The sequence below is a fragment of the Panthera onca genome, chromosome B1 (assembly GCF_046562875.1).
Source record: "Panthera onca isolate mPanOnc1 chromosome B1, mPanOnc1 haplotype 2, whole genome shotgun sequence".
In the NCBI taxonomy this organism is placed as follows: domain Eukaryota; kingdom Metazoa; phylum Chordata; class Mammalia; order Carnivora; family Felidae; genus Panthera; species Panthera onca.
This window is the reverse complement of record NC_138342.1, coordinates 124028658-124053180: the sequence shown is the minus strand read 5'-3', so window position 1 is coordinate 124053180 and position 24523 is coordinate 124028658. Positions and strand designations below refer to the sequence as shown.

The window sequence follows — 24523 nt, the reverse complement described above, 5'->3', positions numbered from 1 at the left end:
GGCTGACTCTTCCGCACCACTTTACTATTTTGTCCGTGGAACCGGAGAAGAGGAAATACCTAACTCTGATGTCTGAGATTTCCCTCACCCCTTTCGATGTTTTCCAGGACAAGTCCCCCAGGGCACCTCTTGGGGATGAATGTCCCTTCCTTCTACTCTCACATAAGTCCTGTGGCAGGTCGGCAGTCTAACCGGAGAAGTACTGAATTAAACATAGCTTCGCATCCTTTGCCACTTCTCCCATCAAAAATGAAATCCATCGCCCTTCCTTCTGAAGAAGGAGAGCTGGCCCATGGCTCCCTGTAACCACTAGAAAGTGGCGGAAGTGAAACCATGTTACTTCTGAGGCTAGGCCTCAAGACACCGCCCAATTTCTGGTTTTGTCTGCTTGGAATACCCATCTTGGAACCCAGCCATCATGATGTAAGAAACCAGGAAGAGAAGGAACAAATTGCTGCCTACACTCATCAACGGCCCCAGCTGAGCCCCAGCCATCAGCCAGTGACTAATTGCCAGCCACGTGAGTGAGTCACCTTGGGTGTTCCAGCTCAGTCAAGAACACATGGAACGGATGAACTGCCCAGCTGAGCCCAGCCAACACTAGAACTGTGATGGACGACAAGTGGTGGTGGTCGCGGCTATTTTAAACCACTGAGTTTGGGGATAGTTTATTTCACAAACAGTTGTGAAACAAACAGACAACAGTCTGTTTTCCCAGGAAAATGTCCTCTTGGACAGGTAAGGTCTTGAAGGTGTATGTGTAGTGCACTTGGCCATCTGATGTGATGGTCAGAGGAGAGCTCTCCACTGGTGGGTTCCTCGTCTGCATCTCAGGGAGGATTACATTTGAGGAGGGCGAGATATGTAAAAGGATATCTGTGGCTGCCATTGGAGTACAGTAAATTCACTCATTTCCACAGCATTCCTAGAACACTTTCATCTGTGAACACGCAATTACCTAGGTCTCCCTGGTCCTAATGAGGCACTTAACTAAAGACGGGACAGATCTGCCTAGCCCAGAATCCAGGAGGAAACAATCATGGTATTAGTGCCCAGTGAGCTATAAGAGGCTGGAAAAACAGCAGGATCTAGCTCTTTCCCACACCCCAGTTTTTTTAAAAAAAATGTTTTTGTTGTTGAACTGAGATGTCATGAAAGCCTCTCTCTCTTTGGCAAGTCACTACACTTTTTCCTCATTAAGTTATTGTGAAAGTTAAATGTGAAAATGTATGCAAAGTTAGCACACTACCTGTACGATCTACCTGTGCTGGATGAATAAACACCCTTGCCAGATGTGTAGTGTTTTTCCGTTTCTACATTAAAATGCTTTGTGACTCTGTAGCAGGTCTAGCTCTGAAAAGGCAGCTAATTTCTACGTGTCATATTAGGTGAGTATATTCAAAAGTTATAGTCAAACCTGTTGACCCCACACAGTATCTATGGGACACGTCCTAAATCAAAGTGATCTTCGTAAATCACAAGAGCAGGAAAATGGACTTTGTCCACAATGCTGTCTTCCTTTTCTCCCTGAAAAGATGAGTAGAGGCTCTTCTTCAAACTGTGGGATCATCAGTTTTTTTTCAGCCTGACCTTTGGCAAAAGGCAATATGTTTGCTAGCTGTTAGGATTCATAAGCCTCCCATCAAGTGTAAATGGATGGGAAGTCTCAGATCCATTTACACCTGATGAAAAGGCGTGCTTACCCCACTCTGGTGTTTATGCAGCATGTATACGTTTTCCCACAGATGTGTTCAGTCGAGCTCTCTCAAACTCTCCTTGCTTCAGATCAATTTCCAAGGGGATTTGCCAGGCTTCTGAGTTTCCAAGAAGACTGAATACCCTTGCACTCACCTAGTCAACCGAAGCAGAGCCAGTGTTGAAAATGAAACTTCTTCTGGGGTGGTTTGGAGAGGCAAAGTGAGGGCCACGGTTCTTTTTCTTGCAAGAGACACAACCCCAACATTACTTTTTTTTTTTTCAAAGAGTTGGAAGGGATGAGGCTGACATACTGAGGAGGGACAGAATTTCTATTTCTGCAGGTTCCTTAAGGCAACAGAGGAAGCTTGGCAGCCACAGGAGTCTAGTTAATGAGCAGGTTATACAATATTCATTGTGTGGAGTTTAACTCTTCAAACAGAACGTCTAATTGTGAAAAGAAAAAAAAAAGCAGCTAAATTACAGATGTTAAGACAACAAAGCTCGGGCAGAACTCCCTCTGTTTATAAAACGGTCTGCTCACAGCTTCCTCCACTAACTGCTCACTGATGGGGGCACAGGGAGCCCCTGTCCTCATCAGCTATTCTCATTAGCTCTGTTCTGGCTGAGACACCGCAGGGTCTAGGGACAGCCACTCAGAGGCCTGCCTAGTACCACGATCTTCTCAGAGGACTGTTTTCTCACTACCCACAGAGGAAGTGATCCAGTTGTATTCCACTTCAACTGAAACAAAACTGTTCTCCCCGATCTTCCTGACATGCACAGTCTCACCTCCATCGCTGCTGGTAATAGCATCCCCAGCAGGCTCACTGAAGGATACTTCCGTCTGAGTGTGGCAATATTGGGCATGCAGGTAGCGAAGGCCAGCAGCCAGGGCCATGCCCAAGGTGGCTGAAAGGCAAAGCAGGATTCCCAGCTGGGAAGTCCTGAGCTGGAGCCCCGAAGGGGCACTGTGTCCCTCTTGCTCAACCTCAGGCCTTGGGTTGGGCTTCCTGGGGTATCCCCCTCTGCCCCTTCCATTTCCCTCCCCCACTCTGGGCTCCTTGTACTTCGACTGAGGTAAGAAGCTGGCAGAAGGCCTAGATGTCTCTGACTGGCTGCCTGCAGCAGGTGGCCTAGAAGTGGCAGAAATGTGGAAGACAGGGGTTGAGGCGGCTGCCCTAGCCTCACTCCCAGTGAATGCTTCAGAGGACCAGAAATGCTGAGGATAGGTAAGATGGACAGTGGACAGACGGGACCTCATCACAGTCCTATTAGAGGATTCCATCTTGTCCTAGAAAAGCAAAGGGAAAAAAAAGAAGTCAAAGGATCTAGTCTTCTTCCAAGCTGCCACTGAACTTCCCAATTAACTTGGGATCCTTCAAGAAGCCCAGGCAGCAGCTGAAAACCCAACCTTGTGCCTGGTCCTAAAAGAGCTCAGAATAAAATGCCCAAGTAGATAGATACGCCCTTGTGGTTGATGGGGATGAGGTAGCCAATGGAAACCCCACAAAGAGAGCATAGAGGCCAGTTACAAGAATAAACTTAGGGTCCTTTAAGAGGTTTCCAGACCAATTTGGGTGATTGTCATCTCCAATGGCAGAAAGCTTTGACTGTCTTTTTATGCTAGGACCCATGAAAGAAGACATTTAATCTTGCTGTAGGTTCCAATAAATTTGAGTAGGAATATTATACCATGTTTTATTTTGTGTTCCTTTTAAGACTTCAAAGGAATAGTAAATCAGTGTGCATGTATATTTTATACCGCCCATTGATCTAACCTCTGGAACCATACATGGTGTTTTGAGGCCAATGTTATAAAGTGGGGGTGGAGAGGTGGAAAGACAAAAATTATTAACTGAGACTAAGTGGGAAAACAAATAACTAAAACTATCAATTTCTACAATTGTCAATAACTTCAGAGACACTGTGTATAACAGAAAGGCTGGTATTGATTGGTATAAAGATGCTGAATATATATCATACCCTTGAGTCCTTCTCTCAAATTTTGGCTACTAGTATAATAGCTTTGCTTTCCCAGCCTGGAACTTCCCACACTGGGATCAAAATATCAGCCTCATCAACCATGCACAACCAGGGCTATTACCTGTTCATCCCTATCCGAGGGCAGGCAAGTTTCCAATGAACCAAAGCTTGGATCATCCTGAGTCCTAAAGAGAAGGACAGAGGGCTGAGAAGGGGTCACTAAGTATATGGATCAAAAAGCAGCATTTCCTACCATTGCTATGTATGCTGATAAAATCAGATTTCTTTGGAAAGACTTCTGAGTTTGGAGGGGAGGGCTGAAGAGGAAAAGGAGATGGGATGGGGAAGAGGCTAGTGAGGATAGCAACAAAGACTCACTGAATGCTTTTATTTATTTTACATAAAATATGTATTTATATATTATAAATTTACACATCTAAGCTATAAAATGTATATTTGTATCTTATTTTATTTATAGCAGCATCTCAGGGATCTCACCCTGGCCAGGAGAATACAGTTTCCCTAGGTGATTTTCATACCCAGTCCTTTTGACCAGTAGCCCTTCTACAATCAGGGTTTCTTGTGCACTTAAGAATAAATATGGTGAGGTCTTTTCTGTCAGACACCAAGAAATGTATGTTTTCTCAGCACCCCACTGTTTGGCCTCATCCTACCACCTTACTGAATGGTCCACCCCTGATCCATTACCTGAAGTAGGTGCTAGGGCTGGAAGCAATGCCCTCTGAGGAGAATCTCCCAGGAGCCATGAGTCTCTCCAGCCCACGGACATCCAAGGATGGTTCTAGGGTTGGGCTGCTGTCCCCTCTGGGTTGCTGGCCATTGCTGATTGCAGTAGCTGTGTGTGAAGATGATTGCAACAGAGTCTCTGTGCCCCCAGGAAATTCCATCACCCAAAAACTGGCAGGAGAAGAATCTAAGCTGTTCTCCTCTGTAGCTCTAGTTAGGGCAACAGCAAAGATGTCTGCACGTTGCTGGGGAAGAGTGGTGGGGGGACTGGGAGCTAAGCAGAGATCCAAAGACACCACAAAAGAGAGTGAGAGCATTTTCCTCATACTGATTAGAATAAACAACTATGATAATGGGGCAAATACTAGAGACCAAGGTACCTTGGGGACAAAAAATTAAGTTTGGAACACTCAAAAATATCAACAAAATGATCATCTGCCCAGTAATATAAGCCCCTGGCCAAGTGGCAAAGGACTCGATTTCTAACATTTTTATAAATAGTAAGCCTCTGGCCCTCTGGACCTGTACATTCTTAACAGTCATCACTCAAGGAATATAGAAACCACTATGACCACTGTTGTTTTTTTTTCCTTACCTCTACCCAAAACTGCTTCTAGCTAGGAAAAAAAAAATCAGAATTCCACAAATCAAAGATTTTTAAAAGTCCTCGATCTTTCTTGCCATAGTATTAAGAGGAAACGATAACCTGGTGATGATAATGACTTGAGCCTGTGCCATGGGCAGAGATGAGATCACTGCCCCTGCCCTGCTCTCCGCCATCTCATTTCCCATCCATGACTGGCCAACACGATGGCCCAGAGCATTAGAAATAAAAATCAGAAACAGCGCAGCAAGTAAGCAAGACCAGTTTTAGAGTCAGATTATTGTCTGGGTTCAATTCTCCACTCTGCTACCTCCTGGTTTGGGGCAAGTCCTCCCAGAGCATCAGTTTCTTCTGTTGCAAAATGGTACCAATAATGGTACCTAGAGCATAGGGCTGCTGAGGAGTGAAATAAAATCACTGATGTAGAATCATGGAACACAGTGCCTGGCACAGGTGCAAGGCACCCTGAGGGCTTACCATGATAACTGTTACGATGCCAAGGATGGTGTTTGCAAAAAACAAAAACAAAACAAAAACACATTAGCTGAGGTTTCTCTGGCCAGGGTTCTAACTGGATTGGAATGCTTTTTTTTTTTTTTTCCTTTTTGTGCCACTTTTATCCAAAGCCTTCATCACTCAGAAACATTGAGGATGAAGTGAAAAGCAAAGAAGCCTAACAGACATACGGAACGTGGCAAAAGTTGACAGTTTTAGATTCTTGCCTGAACTCTAAAGGCATTCGGCCATTTCCCGCAGATTCATTGTATGACGGGCATTCCTGTGAAGCCTGGGGATACAGAAATGCTGCATGGTAGCAACTGTTGGTTCTGAACTCAAAATCTAGGAGGAGAGACTCTTAGATGCCCGACCTTATCAATTACAGTGTGATGAGAGCTTAAAAACCAGAATTAAGAAGACAATTACATTTTCTCCCCAGACATATGGGGAAAGTTTCACAAAGAAGATATTTGAACCTCCCCTTGAAAGATAAACAGATTACCAGGAGGAAGAGCCTTGTTTGAGGAAATGTCTGAAGGCAAAACATGAAGATCAGGCCCTGAAGTGTTCTGAGGGTCTATTGGGAACTAAGTTTGGGAAATACAATATACCATCTTCCTAATGCAAAAATTCATAATTTGTAATTTGCCTACTGCAGTCTCTCACAGTTAAGAAATCTATTTCACTTTGCTAAATGACACCCCTTCCCCTCTCCCATCTCAATGCACAGGCACACACACACACACACACGCACACACATACACTACTTTTTCCTTTGGGAAACACTGGGATCTGTGTAGAGAAATGGGCAGGAAAACAGGCTAGGCCAGAAGGTGAGGAATGTGTGCAGTGTAATAAGGAGTTTACCCTTAGCTGCTCAGATGGGAGTCTGCCACCGGCCCCCCCAAGGGACAAGGTTCCCAGTAACATCCTAAGACAGGCTGCAGGGCCAACATGATGCAACTTCCTGACACCTCACTTTTACTCATCTTCATATTAAAACAAACATGCTTGGGATTAAAATGCAACATTTGCATGATTTATAAAATAAAACATGAGACTTCAAACACGCATTGAGTTTGCAGGGTCTTCTTTAGGCCACGCTGCCAGACCCTGAGATCTTAATCTGCTTTTAGGAGTAGCTTGCTGGGAACGTTGGAGGAGTGTGCTGGGCAGTAGGGAGAGTGGCCCAGGGTGAGCTCTGTGCCTGGGTCTGCCAGACTGAGCAACGTCAGACACCATCATGTTGGCCAGAAACAAAGGACGGAATAAAGCAAAGTGGGATCGTGAGGATTACAGATTGGATCTTCTGTGCAGGTGGCTGGATGAATTTAAGAGTGCATCCATTTGGAGCACTTAACTAGAAATAAATAATGGAAATGAGTTTCGTATCACCAGGAATTTTCAGATGACCACTTTATTCTCTGGCTGGTTAGTTTTTTGTTTGTTTGTTTTATTTTTTAAGTAGGCTCCACACCCATTGTGGGGTTTGAACTCATGACCCTGAGGCCAAGAGTTGCTCTACCGACTAAGCCAACCAGGTGCCTCTGCTTTGTTTCATTTTGTTTTGTTTCAGAAGTTCACAGGCCAATGGAGTCTCAAGTTATGTGGTGAGCCAAGAAAAAGTCCATTGCCATCCAAACAGCCTCTCATTCCTGATTCCCTTTTCCAACCCAGGCTGCAAAGAGCCAGCTACCTACCATGGAAAGTAACAATTAAAGCTGGATGAGGTTTTATACAAAAAGAAGAAAAGATCATCTCTTTCTTGTGCTCCCTGTGTAGCTCCAGGGGTTTGAAGGAAACCACTGAGACACTGTGATGACCGGTAGGTGCGGGGGTAGAGGGAGGTAGGTGCTGTTTTTTGGCTCTGTAGCAGAATCTAACTGTCCACCCCAGGGCCCACTTTGATTTGGGAGGTTGAACCACACAAAGTCTGTTTGCCACAACAAACAGCACGGGCAAGTGTCCCCTCCCAACTGCGGCTGTGTCCCCGAGAACTGCAGCAGCCGGTGGAGGCAGGTGTTTATTGCTTGGGTTGCCAGAACCGGGACCAGTGGCCATAATTTCTAAGTGAAAATAGATAGCTATAAAAATAATGATGCCAATCAGGCTTCTGAGTCCCATGGCAAGCTGTACCTGGGGTGATTCCTTCCGTTCCCTCTGGCCTCCACCCAGGGGTTGGCATCGGTGAGCTGGGCTGCACGGGGCCATCACGATGGGTTCTGCTGCGTGTCTGTTGAGACATCACAGGGGATTCAATCCTCTCCCAGTAAACGAAATATGACTGGACCACTGATAAACTGTGGAAAAAGAAAGCAAAATGATTCGATGATTTAGTTTCCCTTAAATAATACCTGAAGAAGAATAAAAGTCTAAATGAATAGAAAAACTGAAGAGATGATTGTATTGTCCTTTGGGTGACTCCACTCTCTTTAGAAATGAAAACTCGGGGTGCCTGGGGTGGTTCAGCCGGCTAAGCGTCCGACTTCCGCCTTGGTAATGATCTTGCGATTTGTGAGTTCAAGCCCCACATTGGGCTCTGTGCTGACAGCTCAGAGTCTGGAGCCTGCTTTGGGTTCTGTGTCTCCCTCTCTCTCTGCCCCTCCCCTGCTCGCACTGTCTCTCTCTGTCTCTCCAAAATAAATAAATGTTAAAAATTTGTTTTAAAAAACCCAAAACTCAACAGCATCAAATAATTAACACAGGAAAAGATATGTATAAATCAATGACCCTCCTGAATAAATATAGTCATTAAAAACCTCATTTTGACAAAAAGGTGTCTTCTTGAACTGTTTAGACTCAAAAGTTTCCATTTTCAACTTTATTATTAGCCATTCCTGGTCTATTGTTAATTGAATTACTCCGTTAATTGAAACTTTCATAATTCTGTTGTACAATTGTATGGTTCCATTGTAATTGTAGATTCCATTAAACATTAGAGATACATCATTGGTACTCTAATATTTTGAATACTTAAGGCTTTCTTTTGTGAAAATCACCTTCACAGTTTTTCATTTATTCTCCCCAAAATTTCACTGAGGTAGGGATTATTGGCTACTAGCATTTTTCTCATTTTAAATATTCAGAAGGCAGTTATAAAAATGTGATTAATTTAGTTGAGGCCACCCAAAGTGTTAGGGTACAAGTAAGAGTCATGGCTCAGGCCTCAGGCACATCGTCACTTCTAGCATGGGAAAGGATCTGGGAGGTGAGCCAACACAGGGTGACTTTGGGAGAGGCTTCTGATCAAGTGCCTTCACTGTCAAATGGAAATAATAGCTCCTAAACTATTTACTATGTAGCACTAAGCAGCTATGATGGCAAATCTGGAAGTAGAAATGGAGGTGATTTGAGAAATAAAAGCAACTCCACATATTTAAGGACGCTAAATCACACACATTCCCTTGCATTGGATCAGAACCAAAGCCCCAGGCAGAAGCTGGGTTGCACCAACAGTCAAGTGGATGGATACTGGCCTTCCTGAATGGGCAAAATCATTATGGCACAGGGTTTTCTTCCTTGCTGTCCTGTCTGTTGACTTAGTCCACCAGGAAATGATGGAAAAGGGTCACTGTGGGGACAGGGGGTAGGCAGTGGTGCTCATATTTCATTGTTCCCAGTGCCAAAGGCAAAATCTGGAGGGGAAGACAACATGGAGTCTTGATGCCTCCACCTTCAGGCACAGCCTCCCCCTTATATATATATAAGCCTCCCATATATATATATATATATATATATATATATATATATATATATATATAAATAGGGGTGTGGGGGAAAGAAACTGAGGAGCACATACCCTTTCCCAAGAGTTAAAAAAAAAATCTCTTTCTTGGTAAACACAAGTGTCTGAAAAGAATGGCAAAGCAAGTGTCTCATTTTGAGTAATGATGTATAAATGGAGTTTGCTGTTGCCGGGAACCATTGTAAGCATTTTTCCTATATTGGCTCTTTCATCCCTATACAAACCCTTGAGTTATGTGCTGTCATTATTATGCCCGTTTGCTAGACCACAGGCAAGGCAAGGAGACCTCAGTGGCTTTCCCTGGGCCCAGGGAAGTGTCTACTTGTCTGTATGCCTCAGCCTCTGTCTTTCTCAGTTTTCCCCACTCTCCCACTGGCCCTTCTTTTGTTGTCTGGCCATTATTTCCTGGAGAGGTTGGCCAAGATGCATCTGTGCCCAGAGAGGAAGGGAAATCACGTACTCTTGAGCCATGGATAACGACAAAGTGGGAAGCTGGGGGTAAGTTCCTTGTTAGCTAGCCTCTGCATAGGCTGTCTAGTTGGGGCAGTCCTCATGACCCTGTCCTTGTCATTAGGTGGCTGGAGTAGGGGACAAAGCATGAAGGAAAGGAGAGGAGAAGCCCCCTCTCTTCGAAGTGTAAGGCTCCATTACTAAGAAGCAACACTTAACTCACTCTTACAGGAATCTAATATCCCCCACAGGCTGGGCAGGAGCCTGCCACTCGAAGGCCAGGTTTCTCTTCCGGGACTTGTCAGAGTGGGTGACCGTGTCAGCCTCTTGAAAACAAGCCATCGGTTTGGAATGAGGAGGGATGGAAACAAAAGTGCCAGCTATTTGATGATCAGAGACTCTTCGAGCCTGTAGTAGAAATCCCATGAAATCCCGACTGCTTCTCACGGTCACTGCAACGGAACACATCCATTCAGGGTGAGCACTCTTAACGTGTGGTTCCATTTGGTGATTTTATATGGGTATTGTCAAAACTAAAAGCTTAAGACAAGCCCTCAGAGAGTAAACAATTCATTAAGGGGAGGGGAGTTGAAGTGTTCTTTCATGCCCAAAACAAATTTGATTTGGATCAGAGTTATGTAAAAATGAAATACATAACATTAAAAAAATTAAAAATAAAGAGCGGGGAGCACCTGGGAGGCTCAGTCGGTTAAGCATCTGACTTCGGCTCAGGTCATGATCTCACAATTCCTGAGTTTGAGCCCCATGTGGGGCTCTCTGCTGACAGCTGGGAGCCTGGAGCCTGCTTCAGATTCTGTGTCTCCCTCTCTCTACCCCTTCCCCATTCTCTCTCTCTCTCTCTGTCTCTCTCTCTCTCTCAAAAATAAATAAACATTATTTAAAAAAAATGAAATAGAAAAAACTAGGAAAAATGTGGTTTGTAAAAATATTGTAGTTTGGAACGCCTGAGAAAAACCCAGTTGCCAGAAAGAAAAAAAAGGTTTAAAAAAATATGAACATAGGAGAAATCAGAAGACAAAGTATAAACTAAGAAAAGTATTTGTAAAGATACAAAACAGGCAAATACAAAGAGTATTAGTGAGTCAATAAAAAGATGACCAACCTTAAAATTAGCAAAGGACACAAACAGAAAACAAAGCAAGGTCAATCATGATTTAGAAAATAATTATCAATGAGACACTATTTTAAACCTACCACGTTCACAAATTTTAAAATGTGTAATTTTAACCATTATTGATGGGACTGTGGAAACACTAGGACACTCATTCACTACTGCTAGTACCATAAACCATCCAACTCTTCGAGGGGCGGGTAACCTAATAATATTTTCCATATTTAAAGTGCAGTTACCTCTGATACATGCTACAACATGGAAAGGCCTAGAAAACATTACAGTAAATGAAATTAGCTAGACACAAAATGAACATGTTGTATAATTCATTTATACGAGGTACCTGAGCAGGTAAACTATCATAAAGACAGAAAGATTATAGAGGTGACCAGGGTCTGGAAGATGGAGATTATTATTTAATGGCTACTGAGCTTCTGCTTGAGGTAATGAAAAAGTTCTGGAAATGGATAATGGTGATGGTTGTACAACATTGTGAAATTATGTCACTGAATGGTGTACTTCAATTAGAATGGCAAACGTTTTGTTATATATATTTTACCACACACCAAAAAGCCCAGAAATGCAGTCTCCCTTTGATCTAGCAATTTCACTTGCAGGAATTTTTCTTACAGACATAAATAATATGGCAAGCTCGTTTGTAATTAAATGAGTTGCTAAAATCATGGGTATAACTTTATAGGCTTGCTAAATGCAACTTAGTGTCTGCGATCATTTTATTTTCCATTGCAATTGAACTTTCATTAATAAACATTTGTACAATATTTAGTTATTATTTAAAACTAGGCACTGTAGTAGGCATTGAGCATACATCCATGAACAGGACAACACGGTCCTTGCCTTCAAGGAGCTCATGGATTAGTGTGGGGTCCCAGAAAAAAAAGAAAAGAAGAGAAAACAGGGTGATCCTAGCACAATAAAGTGGGATCCATGAAGTGTTCCCTCCAGCTCTTTATTATGTATGTTGTTTTACTTCCAATAACAATACAATCATTTTTCCTTCAGGTCACCTTTTATTAGAGTTTTGGGTGTCACAGTATTTTGGGTCACTTTTTACAGCTTTTTTTTTTTTTTTTTTTTTTTTTTTTACCATTTTCTTTCCTTTAGCCACAGAACACAGGGGTGCTGATATATTGATCCCTTCATGCTGGTGCCTGGGTGCGTACTGTGGTGGTTGGAGCCCCAGAAAAGTTGCCCCCAGCCTTGAGTAGCCTCTTGCCTTTGCCCCAGCATGCATTACACGTATTATCATTTTCTAGCTGTGTTGTGATATGATAAAGTTTGGGAAGCTCTGTTAGAATAGCCTGTATTTCAGTTTGGGGACTATGTTGCTGTGGAGGGCCAAAATTTTACTCACATACTTTTTCCCCACACGTACCAATAGAGCAGAACAATTGGATAAAATGATATTTATAGAGTAAATTTTATTTTAATTTATTTCCCCTAATTGACATCAAAAGAATTAGCAAAATCAAAAGGGGGTAGAGCAAACACTGCTGATATGTTTGAGTTCACATGTGGTTGCACAGATGCTTTTCTGTCTACACTCAGCTACTGCTTTCAGTACCTGTAGATTTCTTCTCTGCTTTTTCTGCTGGGAGCTTGGTCCGAGGTAAGCAGGCATGACTCTGAAGTGTGTGTGTGTGTGTGTGTGTGTGTGTGTGTGTGTGTGAGTGTATATGCGTGGTGGGGACACTACCCTCCACCCGTAAGTGCCCTGGTCCCTCCAACGTCCTGAGAGATGATTCAGAGGTGTGTTTTGTGTGGTTTCTTAGATGGTCTCCACTGGAATTGAGTCCCAGTTATCCACGGCAGTGACCTGCCTAGTCTCGCACTTCTTACTGGTGTCTCTCTCTTCCCTGTCTCCCTTTCCTCATCTGTACTTCCTGGAATCATCGCCCAAATAAACTACCTTCACTCAAGTTCCTTCTCGGTTTTTGCAGGCACCTAAACTAAAATAGCAGGAAATACTCTTTTCACTCTGCAAATAACTTTCGTTTTAAATAAGGAGAAGCTAAAGTCTATTTCACACACGCATGCACGAACACACACAATACATGAAGTTTGTTTGGGGTAATTATATTTATCTTAGAAGGATGGATACTTTCTTATTGTAATGCTATTTGTGCCCGCTTGTAAAAATGAGTATCAATATAGAGATTATTTATGTGGTTTCCATGATACAAATAGTTCATACGTATCTTTGGCTCAATAATTGCTTTTTAGGATGAAGTCAAACTTTAGCCAAGAAAACACATGCTTGGGACAAATACAACTTGGAATTTGTCACTAGGGCTTGGGGGTCTCTCAAAGCTCTCCCATACATACCTAGAACGATGTCTCCCGGTAAGTAGGAAGATCTGCTGGTGTGAATGGTGATGTGGTGCGTGCCGGGGTTCTGAGGCTGGGCTTGAAGGTGCTTGGGCTGCATGTCCTGACAGGCCACCGAGCCGGCACCATGAGAAAAGGCAGTTGAGCAGGAAGCCAGGCAGAGAGCTGCACAAGCCCAGCCTGTGAGGGCAGCAGGGACCCTCATCCTCCCCTTATCTTGCATCACGAGAAGTAACAGCTTCAATCCAGATGTTATGTAAGAAAATAATATGACGTCGTTTTGAATGTGACTGTTCTGAATCCACGCTGCCTTTAACCGACCTGAATCCCACACTGCCTTTAAACCTGAGATAGCTTTAGTGCCGCCTCCCCAGATTTCAAGGGTTCAAGGTCAAGATCAAAAAGATGTGCCAGGCTGTAGAAAGTGTTTCATTTCTAAATATTTTTGTAAAGCCTGTCTTATAATTTTCTTATAAGACTAGACTGTTTCTTTTCAAAGGGAGGATTTGATTAAGTCAAGGAAATAAGACCAGAAAATATTTGTATCCTAATGTGAACTCTTTACAAGCTGTCTGATCTCCAAGGGCAGTGTGAGCTATAATACATTATTGCGGAAGTGAATCACCCAGTACTCCAATATGGTCAGGCCACATGGCATATGGTGGCTTGGGTTAGTATCTTATCTCTACACTTGTAAATTACAGAGCTGAATGTTACAAAATTTCTGCCAACTATCTATTATTTAGAAGTAACTGTTAAATTTGCAACACTTTGATATCTTCTTGCCCTCCCTTCTGTTGACTGGCTTTAGTTATTGCACTACTTTTTCACAGAGAAGATGAGCAAAGAAAGTTACACCCAAGCTGATCCATTGTTAACTTTATTGGCAGAAAAAGAAAAAAAAAGGACTCAGGAATAGAATCAAATGATTGGATAAAATAACATTTATAGAGTAAGTTTCATTTTTGTTTGCCAGCTCTAATGCCATCAACAGAAAGAATTAAAAATTGTGTAAAAAATGAGTTCTCAGATGAGAATATTGTGAGAGATAGCAAATACGACAGGTTGAAAACTGCTCTCTGAATAAGCATTCAGAGGGCACCTCGGTGGCTCAGTGGGCTAAGCATCCAGCTCTTGGTTTCAGCTCAGGTCATGATCTCACAGTTCATCAATTTGAGCCTTGCATCGGGCTCTGTGTTGACAGTGTGGGCCTGCTTGGGATTCTCTCTCCCCCCTCTTTCTGTCCCAACCCTGCTTGTGCTCACGCTGTCTCTCTCTCTCTCAAAATAAATAAACTTAAAAAAAATTAAAGAAAAAAAACCACTCAGAATGGTCAGGTATCTTTTAAAAGTAGGTTTTTTGAAATTGTTTATATACACAAGAATTTTCAAAGGGCAGCTAATACGTTGATCTAAGGAGCAATACATGGCAACAGCAGCCCCCTCTCTAATAAGCTAGTTTTAAAGGTAAAAATAAAAGACTTAAAATTTAGTGAAAGTAGCTACAAATACGTGACCCCAAATAATTCGGACAATACCTTTCTCTACTAGGTTTGCCTTCCATGAGGCAAAAAAGTCAAAAACCTCTACACCACAAAGGACCATTCCTACAGTTTCCCAGACACATTAAGAAATAATGAACAATGAGCTGTAAAACCATATTCTCAGTTGAGGGGACACAGGGCCTTTTCCATTTTCTTCCAGAAGGGCCACAAGGAAATGTCCCTTGAGCCTTTGTAGATGGCAGGAGGTGGTCTCCTCTCCCCAGGTCAGATCAAACACAGATGCCTACAGGGGAAGGGGGGAAGGGCACGTCCCACAGACCATGGTCATAGCCTCAACTCCCACCCTCTCCTCCTTAAATCTTGAGATTTCTGCTTTCCCACCAGCACCTCGTCTACCTAACCCAGAAAGACATCCACTTACCTAGTATCACACTTTCCTTCAGCCTTGATGGAAAGGCTCCCCCCACTCAGAGTTGCAGGGATGCATCCTTTAAATAAGCCTTTTGTTCTCTCTTCTGTTTCTCCTCTAATGGGCAGGACAGCAGCTGTTACCGCTAATCCTCAGCATCCACAGGAGCTGTCCCTCAGAGACCAGATCCAGCCCTAATCGCATTGGCTTTCTCTAAGATGGCACACACATACTCAACACACGGTTTCCACACCAACGTTGTTCGAGTCTGTGTGAAGAACCAGAGAGAACTGGAACTGGTTTAGCTTATGACTGGCATTGGCATCCTCTACAGGAGTCGATGCGTTCGTCTTGGTTTCCCTCCCAAGGGGAGAATGACTGAATCAAACAAATCTCAGTGTTCTCTGCTTCTTGAGTCTCTGTGAGCTGAAGAAGTTATCCCTGGTAAAGCAGAGAGCCACGTGTGGTATAAAAAAGTACCACAAGCACACTCCCTCCCCTTTCAATGGCACTGAGGCTGGAATTCACAAATTTGCAGGCATATACGAATCTCCTGAGATGTTTGATAATCGCACAGAGCCTGTGGGTCAATGGTTCTCAAAGTGGGGCTCCCAGAGCACAACATCAGCATCATCTGGGAGTTGTAAGAATTGCAAATTCCTGGACCCCACTCCAGACTTACTGAATCAGAAACTCTGGAGGTGGGCTCCTGCACTCTGTGGTTCAGCAAGCCTTGCAGATGATTCCAATACAAGAGAAATTTCCGAACCTCTAATAGGAGTAGCAGAACACCAAATTTATGCTAGGCATTTATCTGGGCAGAAACAAAGATGAATTACATATTATCTCAGGTCCATAAATACAGCAAAATGGAGGAGACTCAAAAGGCTACATGGTGTATGACTCTACTTATATAACACTATGAAAAAGACAAAAGTATAGGAACAGAAACAGGTCAGTGGTTGCCAGGGGCTGGGGTTGCAGGGAGGGCAGCACAAGGGAATCTGGGGGCCAGGCAACTCTTCTGAACCTATCATGGTGGTAGTTACACAACTGTACAAGCTGGTTAAAACTCAGACTGCACATCAAAACTACACAAAGAAAAACCGTATGTAAATACATTAAATAGAATAAACAAAAAACGGAGGGGACAGATATATACACGTAGCTATTAGGCAAATGATCATTGGGATATCACAAAGGATTTACATGTGATTAACTCCATGAGAGAAAAGAAAAAAAACCTCCATAGAAGTTACATTTAAATTGTACCTTAAACACCGATCAGAATTTTTTTTTTCATGGCAATAAAGATTAGAGAACACTCTAGAATAAGAGGAATGTATTGAATACTTTTTACTCCATGTCCTGACTACAGCCTTTGTAGAATCTCCCTGTTCAAAGTGTGGTCCATAGACCAGGAGCATCAACATCACCCAAGAGCTTGTTAGAAATGCAGACTCTCAGCTCCACTCCCGCCCTCCTGTGGATCCACTGAGTTCATTTCTGCTTTTTAACAAGCTCTCCAGATGATTCATATGCACACTAAGGCCTAGAAGTACTGCTCTGGAGAATCTGCCCAGGTCTCAGCCCGTGGAAGAGCCCACACACGCCACACAACAACCTCCCATGTCACCATGACTGATTAGCCAGAGATGGCCACCTTATCGGAGACCAGGAGACCCACTGATTGGGCAGCAACCAATCAGCTACCTTGAGAATTTGGACTTTTCAAGGAACACAGATCATTCAAGCTGAAAGGGTAAGACAAACTAAGGTTGGAATAGGGTGACAGGGCAAGTCACAACTGAATTTCATTCCTGACAGCTCTCTGAGGAGTTCTCCCTTACTGGAACTCATTTGAGGGGCTTTTTGTGTGTTTGCTTGTTTGTTTTCATTTTTCCACCTATGAAATTTGACTGTGGAGTCCTGAACAGGGCCTGGCGTGTTTGAGATGTTCTTGGAGAGAAGGTTGCAAGGGAGGAAGAAAGCATCCAAACTCTGAAGGGATTTTCATATCATAGTGAGGAGGTCAAACCATAACCAGTGAGAAAGAAAGGAGCTACTGTGGCTGTTTAAGCAGTAGAGTAGCAAGACAGGCAGCTGGAGTTCCACGAAGGCAGTTCTGGAAACATCCAGGGAGCCAGAGCCAGAGCCAGAGATTAGGGGTGTGGAGGAGCCTGCTGTATTGCAGGCCAGTAAGAAATGAGAGGGTGAGCAATGATGGTGCGAGACTAGAGGGATGGACTCAGGAGATCCTCTGGAAGTAGACTTGGTAGGGTGTGGTGACTAGCTGAATGTAGCGTGCCAAGAGAAAATTCTAGCATGGACCCTGTGGGGTGATATGGAGTAGGAGGCTCCAGAGACAGCAACGGCTGGACCATCAGGCCTAGTTTCCATTCCAGAAATCTTAAGGAAGTGAATGACTTAACGAGGAAAGCACTCATTCAGAGACTACAGTCCTATCCCTGTAATTTTAGGGGGCCTGCTTAGCTTGTCATGGCAAGTATGAATGAGGCAATTAACCTTATAACCACCAAAGGAAGTTGAGCTTCCTTGGCCTAGGCCTCTGGTATTCCCGATGCAGAGTGAAATCAAACTGAGTAAATCTGGCTCCTCTAAGCCTCTGTCCCAGCAGGAGGGAGGAAATCTCCATCTTTTGTTGAGTCATAAGGGAATCTGGTAGGCCTAGAATATTAGGGTGAAGGACTTCCATTGCTATTATCCTAGTTTTCTAAGCTCTTGTGGTCACTTAAAGGCTGTTCGCTCACATGCTTCCCAGAAAAGAAGGGTTCAAGTTCAGCCAGACTGAGGGGCTCCCTAGATGAACTGGGTGGCCTCTCCTCCCTGAAGTTCGGCCACCCCCTCCACTGGGTACTGCTGCAAGCAGGGCAGATCCCTGCTACTACGAGGAGTGTGGTTAACCTCTTCACTCCCCACCTAGTCTCCCTCCCCCTCCCTGGTCACCTGGCCTAGTCTACCCCCCATAGGTGGAGGGGCAATCTACTGACACTTCTGCTTTGGTTCTGCAACCCAAATTCTCCTGATGTGGAGGTCCTAAAAGGCCGACTAGCAGGTTAGAGAGGGGATGGCAAAGAGGTAGAGCAAACGTAAATGGCTCAATAATAATCCTGCCACTTTCCCATGTAATACTTTTCCTTGGATACCAGGAGGACATCTTATCCTGGATGTGGCCCCCATTGCCATCACACCCCCAGCCTCCCCTGAGTCAGCAGTATGCTCTGCACCACTCCCTCCACAGAGCCGATTGGTACCAGAGCAGCCACCTGATGGTGGGGAGGCTCTCCTCCTCGGGCAAGGCTGAACCACATCCTCTCCTGAGAATCTCACAGAGAACATAGAAGGTTTCTCTATATCAGCACTGGCCAATAGAAACATAATGCAAGCATTCACAGGGGCACATGGACCCCAGTGTTTATAGCAGCACTTTCAACAAGAACCAAATCATGGAAAGAGCCCAAATGTCATCAACTGATGAATGGATAAAGAAGATGTGGTTTATATATACAATGGAATACTACTTGGCAATGAGAAAGAATGAAATCTTGCCATTTGCAACAACGTAAATGGAACTGGAGGGTATTATGCTGAGTGAAATAAGTCAGTCAGAGAAGGACAGATTATTATGTTTTCACTCATATGTGGAACTTGAGAAACTTAACAGAAGACTGTGGGGGAAGGGAAAGGGGAAAAAATAATTTCAAACAGAGAGAGACAAATCCATAAGAGACTCTTAAATATAGAGAACAAACTGAGGGTTGATGGGGGCAGGGGAGTGGAGAAAATGTGTGACGGGCATTGAGGAGGACACTTGTTGGGATGAGCACTGGGTGTTGTATGTAAGCGATGGACCACAGGAATCTACCCCTGAAACCAAGAGCACACTTTACACACTGTACATTAGCCAGTTTGACAATAAATTATATTTTAAAAGAAAGAAACATAATGCAAGCCACATATGTAATTTAAATTCTTCTAATTGTCATTTTAAAAAACTGTTTGTTTATTTTGAGAGAGAGAGAGAGAGAGAGAGAGAGAGAGAGAGAGAGAGAAAGTCACAAGCAGGGGAGGGGCAGAGAGAGAGGGAGAGAGAGAATCCCAAGCAGGCTCTGCAGACGTGGGGCTCAATCCCATGCACCATGAGATCATGAACTGAGCCGAGATCAAGAGTCAGACTCTTAACCGACTGAGCCACCCAGCACCCCTCTAATTATCTTTTTTTTTTAAAGTAAAGAAACAAGTGCAATTTATTCTAATAATACATTGATCTAACTCATTATTTTGAAAACATTATCATTTCACATGCAATCACATAAAAAAGCATTAGCAAGGTATTTTGCTTTCTTTTTGCACAGTATTTGGTATGCAGTATATATTTTACACTTCCAGCATATCTCAGTCCAGACTACCCACATTTAAAATACTCAGGAAACAAAAAAGAAAAAGAAAAGAAAGTACTCAGAAACCATAGCTTCTGAGTTGCTACCATATCAGGCAGCACAGGTTGAAACCAAGGAAGGTGGTTGAGCAAAGATGTCATGATGTGGGGTCAGGCTGTGTCGTACCATGAGCAAGACAGGTAAGAAGCAGTGCAGCTGAGGGGAAACAATAGTAAATACAAATAATAACACATTTACACGGTGATTATGTAGTACAGGCATTGGTCTACTAAACTGGTTAGTTAGTTAATTACCTCATTAATACTCACAATGACACTATGAGGTCCGTCTCATTATCATCCCGTTTTAGAGGTGGGGAAAAGGAGTCACAGCATTTACATAACTTGTCAAAGATCACACAGCTTTCAGGCTGTGGTAGACAGGGCTCCTTATCACAGCTTTGCCACCCACTACCTCTGGAACCTGATCTACAAAATAAAGATAACTGTAATTCTTGTACCCGTATCCCAAAGTTCTCCTGAGGTTTCACCGAAGAATAAATAATAAGCAGTTAGCCCTTAGCGTGGGAAGGGCTTAAAACACATTTTGTTTGGGGAAACAGAAGCTGGCAGAGCTATGGAGATAACAGAGCCTATGCAGACAGGAGGGGCCCCTGTGCCATGTGGCCCCTGACAGGTGTGAGAGAGTGATCACGAGAGAGCAAGAGGAAAAACAAGGACCAAAGCAGGAGCAAGACAGAGCTCATCCCAGGCTCCTCTGGAGTCCAATCCCCATTCCAGCATGAAGAAAACCAAGCTGGGTACACCAGAAAATTGAGAAAACATTGGGTTTTTGCTTGAATCTGCTCCAGTCATTTCACACTAGCAATTTAGCTGCACCTGATATAACATGACTAAATCCTTACATTAACATCCCATGGCCCTGACTAGAATGATTATATTAGGAAATACGGGATCAGTCTCCTGGTGGGTTCTACGGTTACAAATTAGAAGCTTGTTCTTCTGCAAATCACTTAACTTCTCTGGGTCACCTCAGGTATAAAATAAGAGGCTTGAATTGAATAATCTCTTAGATTTCTTCCAGGTTGAGAATTACGCATTTTTTAAAGTTTTATTTTAGCCATAAAGGTAGAAGAATGAGGTACTCTGAGAACACCTTGAGATGACGCGGTATGGCACATAATTACGGACTGGCGTATAAACACTACCTGCACGGACATGATCTTGCGTCACTACTGGTTTAGGAGTCAGCCTTAAAACGGTTTTGGCAAATGCCCATTGAGTCCTCAGAAAGGAGGGACCAGCAGGGCAACAGAGCTCACTATGCCAGTCCTGCCTCCGGGACCTTAACTCCAGCCGACAGGTGGACATTCTGTCAGGCTCAGTCTCTAGAAATAGAGCAAGTGCCTTCGGTCACTCATAAATTCATGCCCTGGTCATGAATTTCCATTGAAATGGACTAGTGTTTTTACATAGATATTGGCTATTCTAGTGTCATTATTGTAGTGAGCATTTTAATATTTACCTAGATAATTTTTTTAAGCCTACAGATTTCTGGAGTGCTGGGACAACGTGTGTAAGAAAAGAGAAAGATTCTCATTTTCTTCAAACTCTACTTTAATTTCCTTAAGAAATGGAGACTCAATGGGCATTTCTGTACATTTAGCAGGCTTGGTGACTTTTGCTTCACTCTCCAGACTATGGTTCACTTTGTTCCATTAAAAAAAAAAAAAAAAAAAAAAAAGGATGGCATAGTGCTCCTTTTTCTATCCAATTATCCTCTCCTCCATTCTCCCTATTAAAGAACAATACAGACAAAGAGGCCATTAAAGCTAATCGCTATTTGAATGCTTATTATTTGCAAAGCAATACCTAAGACCATCTGTGATGCAACAAAGAATCAGCAGGATCTCTTCTCACTTCTAGAAGGTTAATGTTTTACTGGGGGTGAGGCAGTAAGATGGAGAAGAAAGAGCTCTGGAGGCAGACAGCCAGTTTTGTCACCTTAGGTTAATTAATGTTGGTGAGCTTCATGTCTCCCATCTGTACAATGGGCACACTGTTAGATTCTTCACAAGAATGTTGCAAGGACCAGATGTGCTAGCACAGGGATGCACAGAAGTAAATGCAAGCTGTTGTCGGAAAGGAGATAAAGCCAGGCTACCAGAACTTAGAGCAGAGAGGGGTAGTTCAACTAGAAGCAAGAAGAGATGGTTGCTCTTAGAGGTGAGGTGGGGTTTGGATAGAGAGGGGTAACAGAACATTCCAAGCAGGAAGGATCGCTTGAAGAAAGGTATTGAAAGTGGAAGGGGCAGATGGGATGGTGTTTGTGGTCATTATCCAGAAATAGAATAAGGGGCACCTGATATAGGGTGATAGAGACAGGGATGTTGACGAGAGTAGATGGAAGCAAAAGGAAGAATCAGAAAGATTTAGAGATTGTTTGTACGGAGGCCAAAGAGGTTTAAAATAAGAAAGAAAAAAGATTGGTATTTAGGAAGCCTGAGCAAATAATATAACCGACATCCACCCGATGAAAGAGGGAAGTTTATGGTGTTCAATTTTAGATATGCTGAGGACGCCCTCAGCACTCATTTACTCCTTTAGCCAGCCTTTAAGTAAATGCCTATCAAGTGCAGGCCATGTGCGGGGGACTGGGGATACGAAGATGAGTAACACAGAGTGTCAGACGGGCTGACAATGGAGACTAAGGTGTCAGCAGATAATCACAGAACAATGGGATAAACGATTAGGGGAGAGATGATCACGTATTTATTACGGCAGTAAAGAAAAAGAGTATCAGGGGATCCAAATTTCCTTTTCCCTTTAAAAAAACCCAAACGTTCACATCTTGCAACTGGATGCCAGAAATTAGTCTCAAAGCCCAGTATGGAAATAATTCAGGGGATTTCTAACATATATAATGGTCTTGTGGCATCTTTTTAGGATCCGACTCCACGGGCACTCTTTATCCTCATGGGACTTGGGCTTTGTGGTGCTCTTTCCTACCAACCTAGTTCTAAACTCCTGGAGGCTGGGAATCATCTTCAAATTGTGCAGCTGCCATGCAGAGCACAATACCATGCTCACTGTAAGTCAGCTTTTAAGTGTCTAGCATGTCCTTTATTTTAATCATCCTTCTTCCAATTTTCCCAGGGAAGTAGGAATAATAGCTGCCATTTATTGAGCTCTTACCACGTGCCAGGCACACACCTGACACTTTACTTGTACAAACCCATCTGGTCCTCGCAACGACCCTACAGAATATGCGCGAATATCCTCTCCATGTTACAGATGAGGAACCTGAGACGTAGAGAGATTTAAGTAACCTGCCTGATGTGACATTGCTAAAAAGTGAAGGAGCTGAGTTGTACAGCACAGCAGAGGAGCTCTGGAGTCTGGGCTCCTTTTTTCCAAGCATTTATTGTTATTACTAATAGAAGATACTTTTTTTTTTTTTTTAGAGAGAGAGAGAGAGAGAGAGAGATAGCACATGCGTGTGCAAGCGGTCCGGGGTGGAGGTGGGGGGAAGCGTGGGGGGGGGGGGAGAGAGGGAGAGAGGGAATCCTGAGCAGGCTCCGCACTCAGCACAGAGACTAATGCAGGGCTCGATCCCACCACCCTGGGATCATGACCCGAGCTGAAATCAAGAGTTGGTCGCTCAACCGAATGAGCCACCCAGGCGCTCCTGGAGCCTGTGCTCCTAACCCCTGTGCTATTACATCTGCCATCAGATGTTCATGAGAGCTAAGCATGCGGAGGGAGCGGCTTGCGCTGGTTCTGGAGAGCAAATGAAGGATGGGAGGCAAGACTTCCATTCCCTACTTCTAGAACCAGGGCTTGGAAGGCCACTCTGAGTGAGTAAGAAGCCTAATTAGAACTTCTCACTGAAGACCTCGCATATTAACGCTGCAAACCTACCATAAACAGGCAAACCATTCTTTCAAGGCATGCAAGGAAAAGCCACTGCAGTGGAACTGGACTTCAGGGGTCCTCCATACTGAACTCTGCCAGATGCCTTTACTCCCTTCCAGCTACAGCAGATCTTCTCAAATTGGGGAGCATTTAAAAATTCTAAGGATGGGGGCACCTGGTTCATGAGATTGAGTCCCACGTAAGCTCTGTGCTAGGGTGTGATGGGGTAGAGTCTGCTTGGGATTCTCTCTCTCCTTCTCTTTCTCAAAATAAATAAATAAAATAAAATAAAATAAAATAAAATAAAAATGAAATGAAATAGAATGGAATGGAATGGAATGGAATGGAATGGAATGGAATGGAATAAAATAAAATAAAATAAAATAAAATAAAATAAAATAAAATAAAATAAAGAACATAGCATTATGTTTGAGTACCTAAACACCACCTTTCATTTTCTCACCCCCTATAATGCCCCTTCATCTCCCATCATGGAAGCAGTCACAACAGAGTTTATTCTCCTTCATAGAAGGGATCCAAACCTCTTACTATTTTTGCATCAAAAAGAAGCAAATTATTTGTTTAGCCCCCCCCCCCCCACCTTGGCAATGGAGAATACCAAATCCTTGAATGTGAAAGACTTCGCCAAATTATTTATTTATTTATTTTTTTACCTACTTTTTAGATATTTTTCAAGGCAGCTGCAAAGACCGAACTCCAAGCATGATTCTCTGGTTCACTTTTATAGATCATTTCTGCAGGACAGACTCCTTCTTTTGGTTTATAACCCTCAACTCCAGAGCTGGGCCTGCGTTCCTCCCACACCACCTGTAGTTCTGTCACAATCTGTTACCACAGCTCTTTGTTCTACTAAACAGACACCTAAAAGTGACAGGCCTCATTCACTGGCCTCCTGATAAACAGCCACAGAAGTCAGCCTCTCGGCCCCTCAATACTACCCCAGAACTTACTCCTGGGAATCTGACTACCCAGAGTCATTACTGAACTATTGAGGTCCTCTGCACACGCCTCTAACACACGAGGGTGGCCCCCATCTTGGTGAGTTTGA

General features: G+C 43.4%; 1 protein-coding gene across 4 annotated transcripts; it reads right to left on the bottom strand.

Annotated features, from left to right (window-relative positions):
- Window positions 1–676: 676 nt before the first annotated feature.
- Window positions 677–24265, bottom strand: REELD1 (reeler domain containing 1). Of its 4 annotated transcripts, none has more exons than XM_060654037.3 (8): window positions 24133–24265; window positions 15132–15409; window positions 13204–13444; window positions 9955–10177; window positions 7667–7830; window positions 4390–4702; window positions 3803–3866; window positions 677–2989 (listed from the first exon to the last, which is right to left on the bottom strand). In XM_060654037.3, exons 3-8 carry the CDS (start codon window positions 13427–13429, stop codon window positions 2381–2383), a joined length of 1599 nt encoding a protein of 532 aa, XP_060510020.2. In that variant the 5' UTR covers window positions 13430–13444; window positions 15132–15409; window positions 24133–24265; the 3' UTR covers window positions 677–2380. The 4 variants fall into 4 exon arrangements, with proteins under 4 accessions (XP_060510020.2, XP_060510018.2, XP_060510021.2 ...); XM_060654035.3 differs by having other exon boundaries at window positions 15132–15387; XM_060654038.3 differs by having other exon boundaries at window positions 4390–4537; window positions 15132–15387.
- Window positions 24266–24523: the final 258 nt, after the last annotated feature.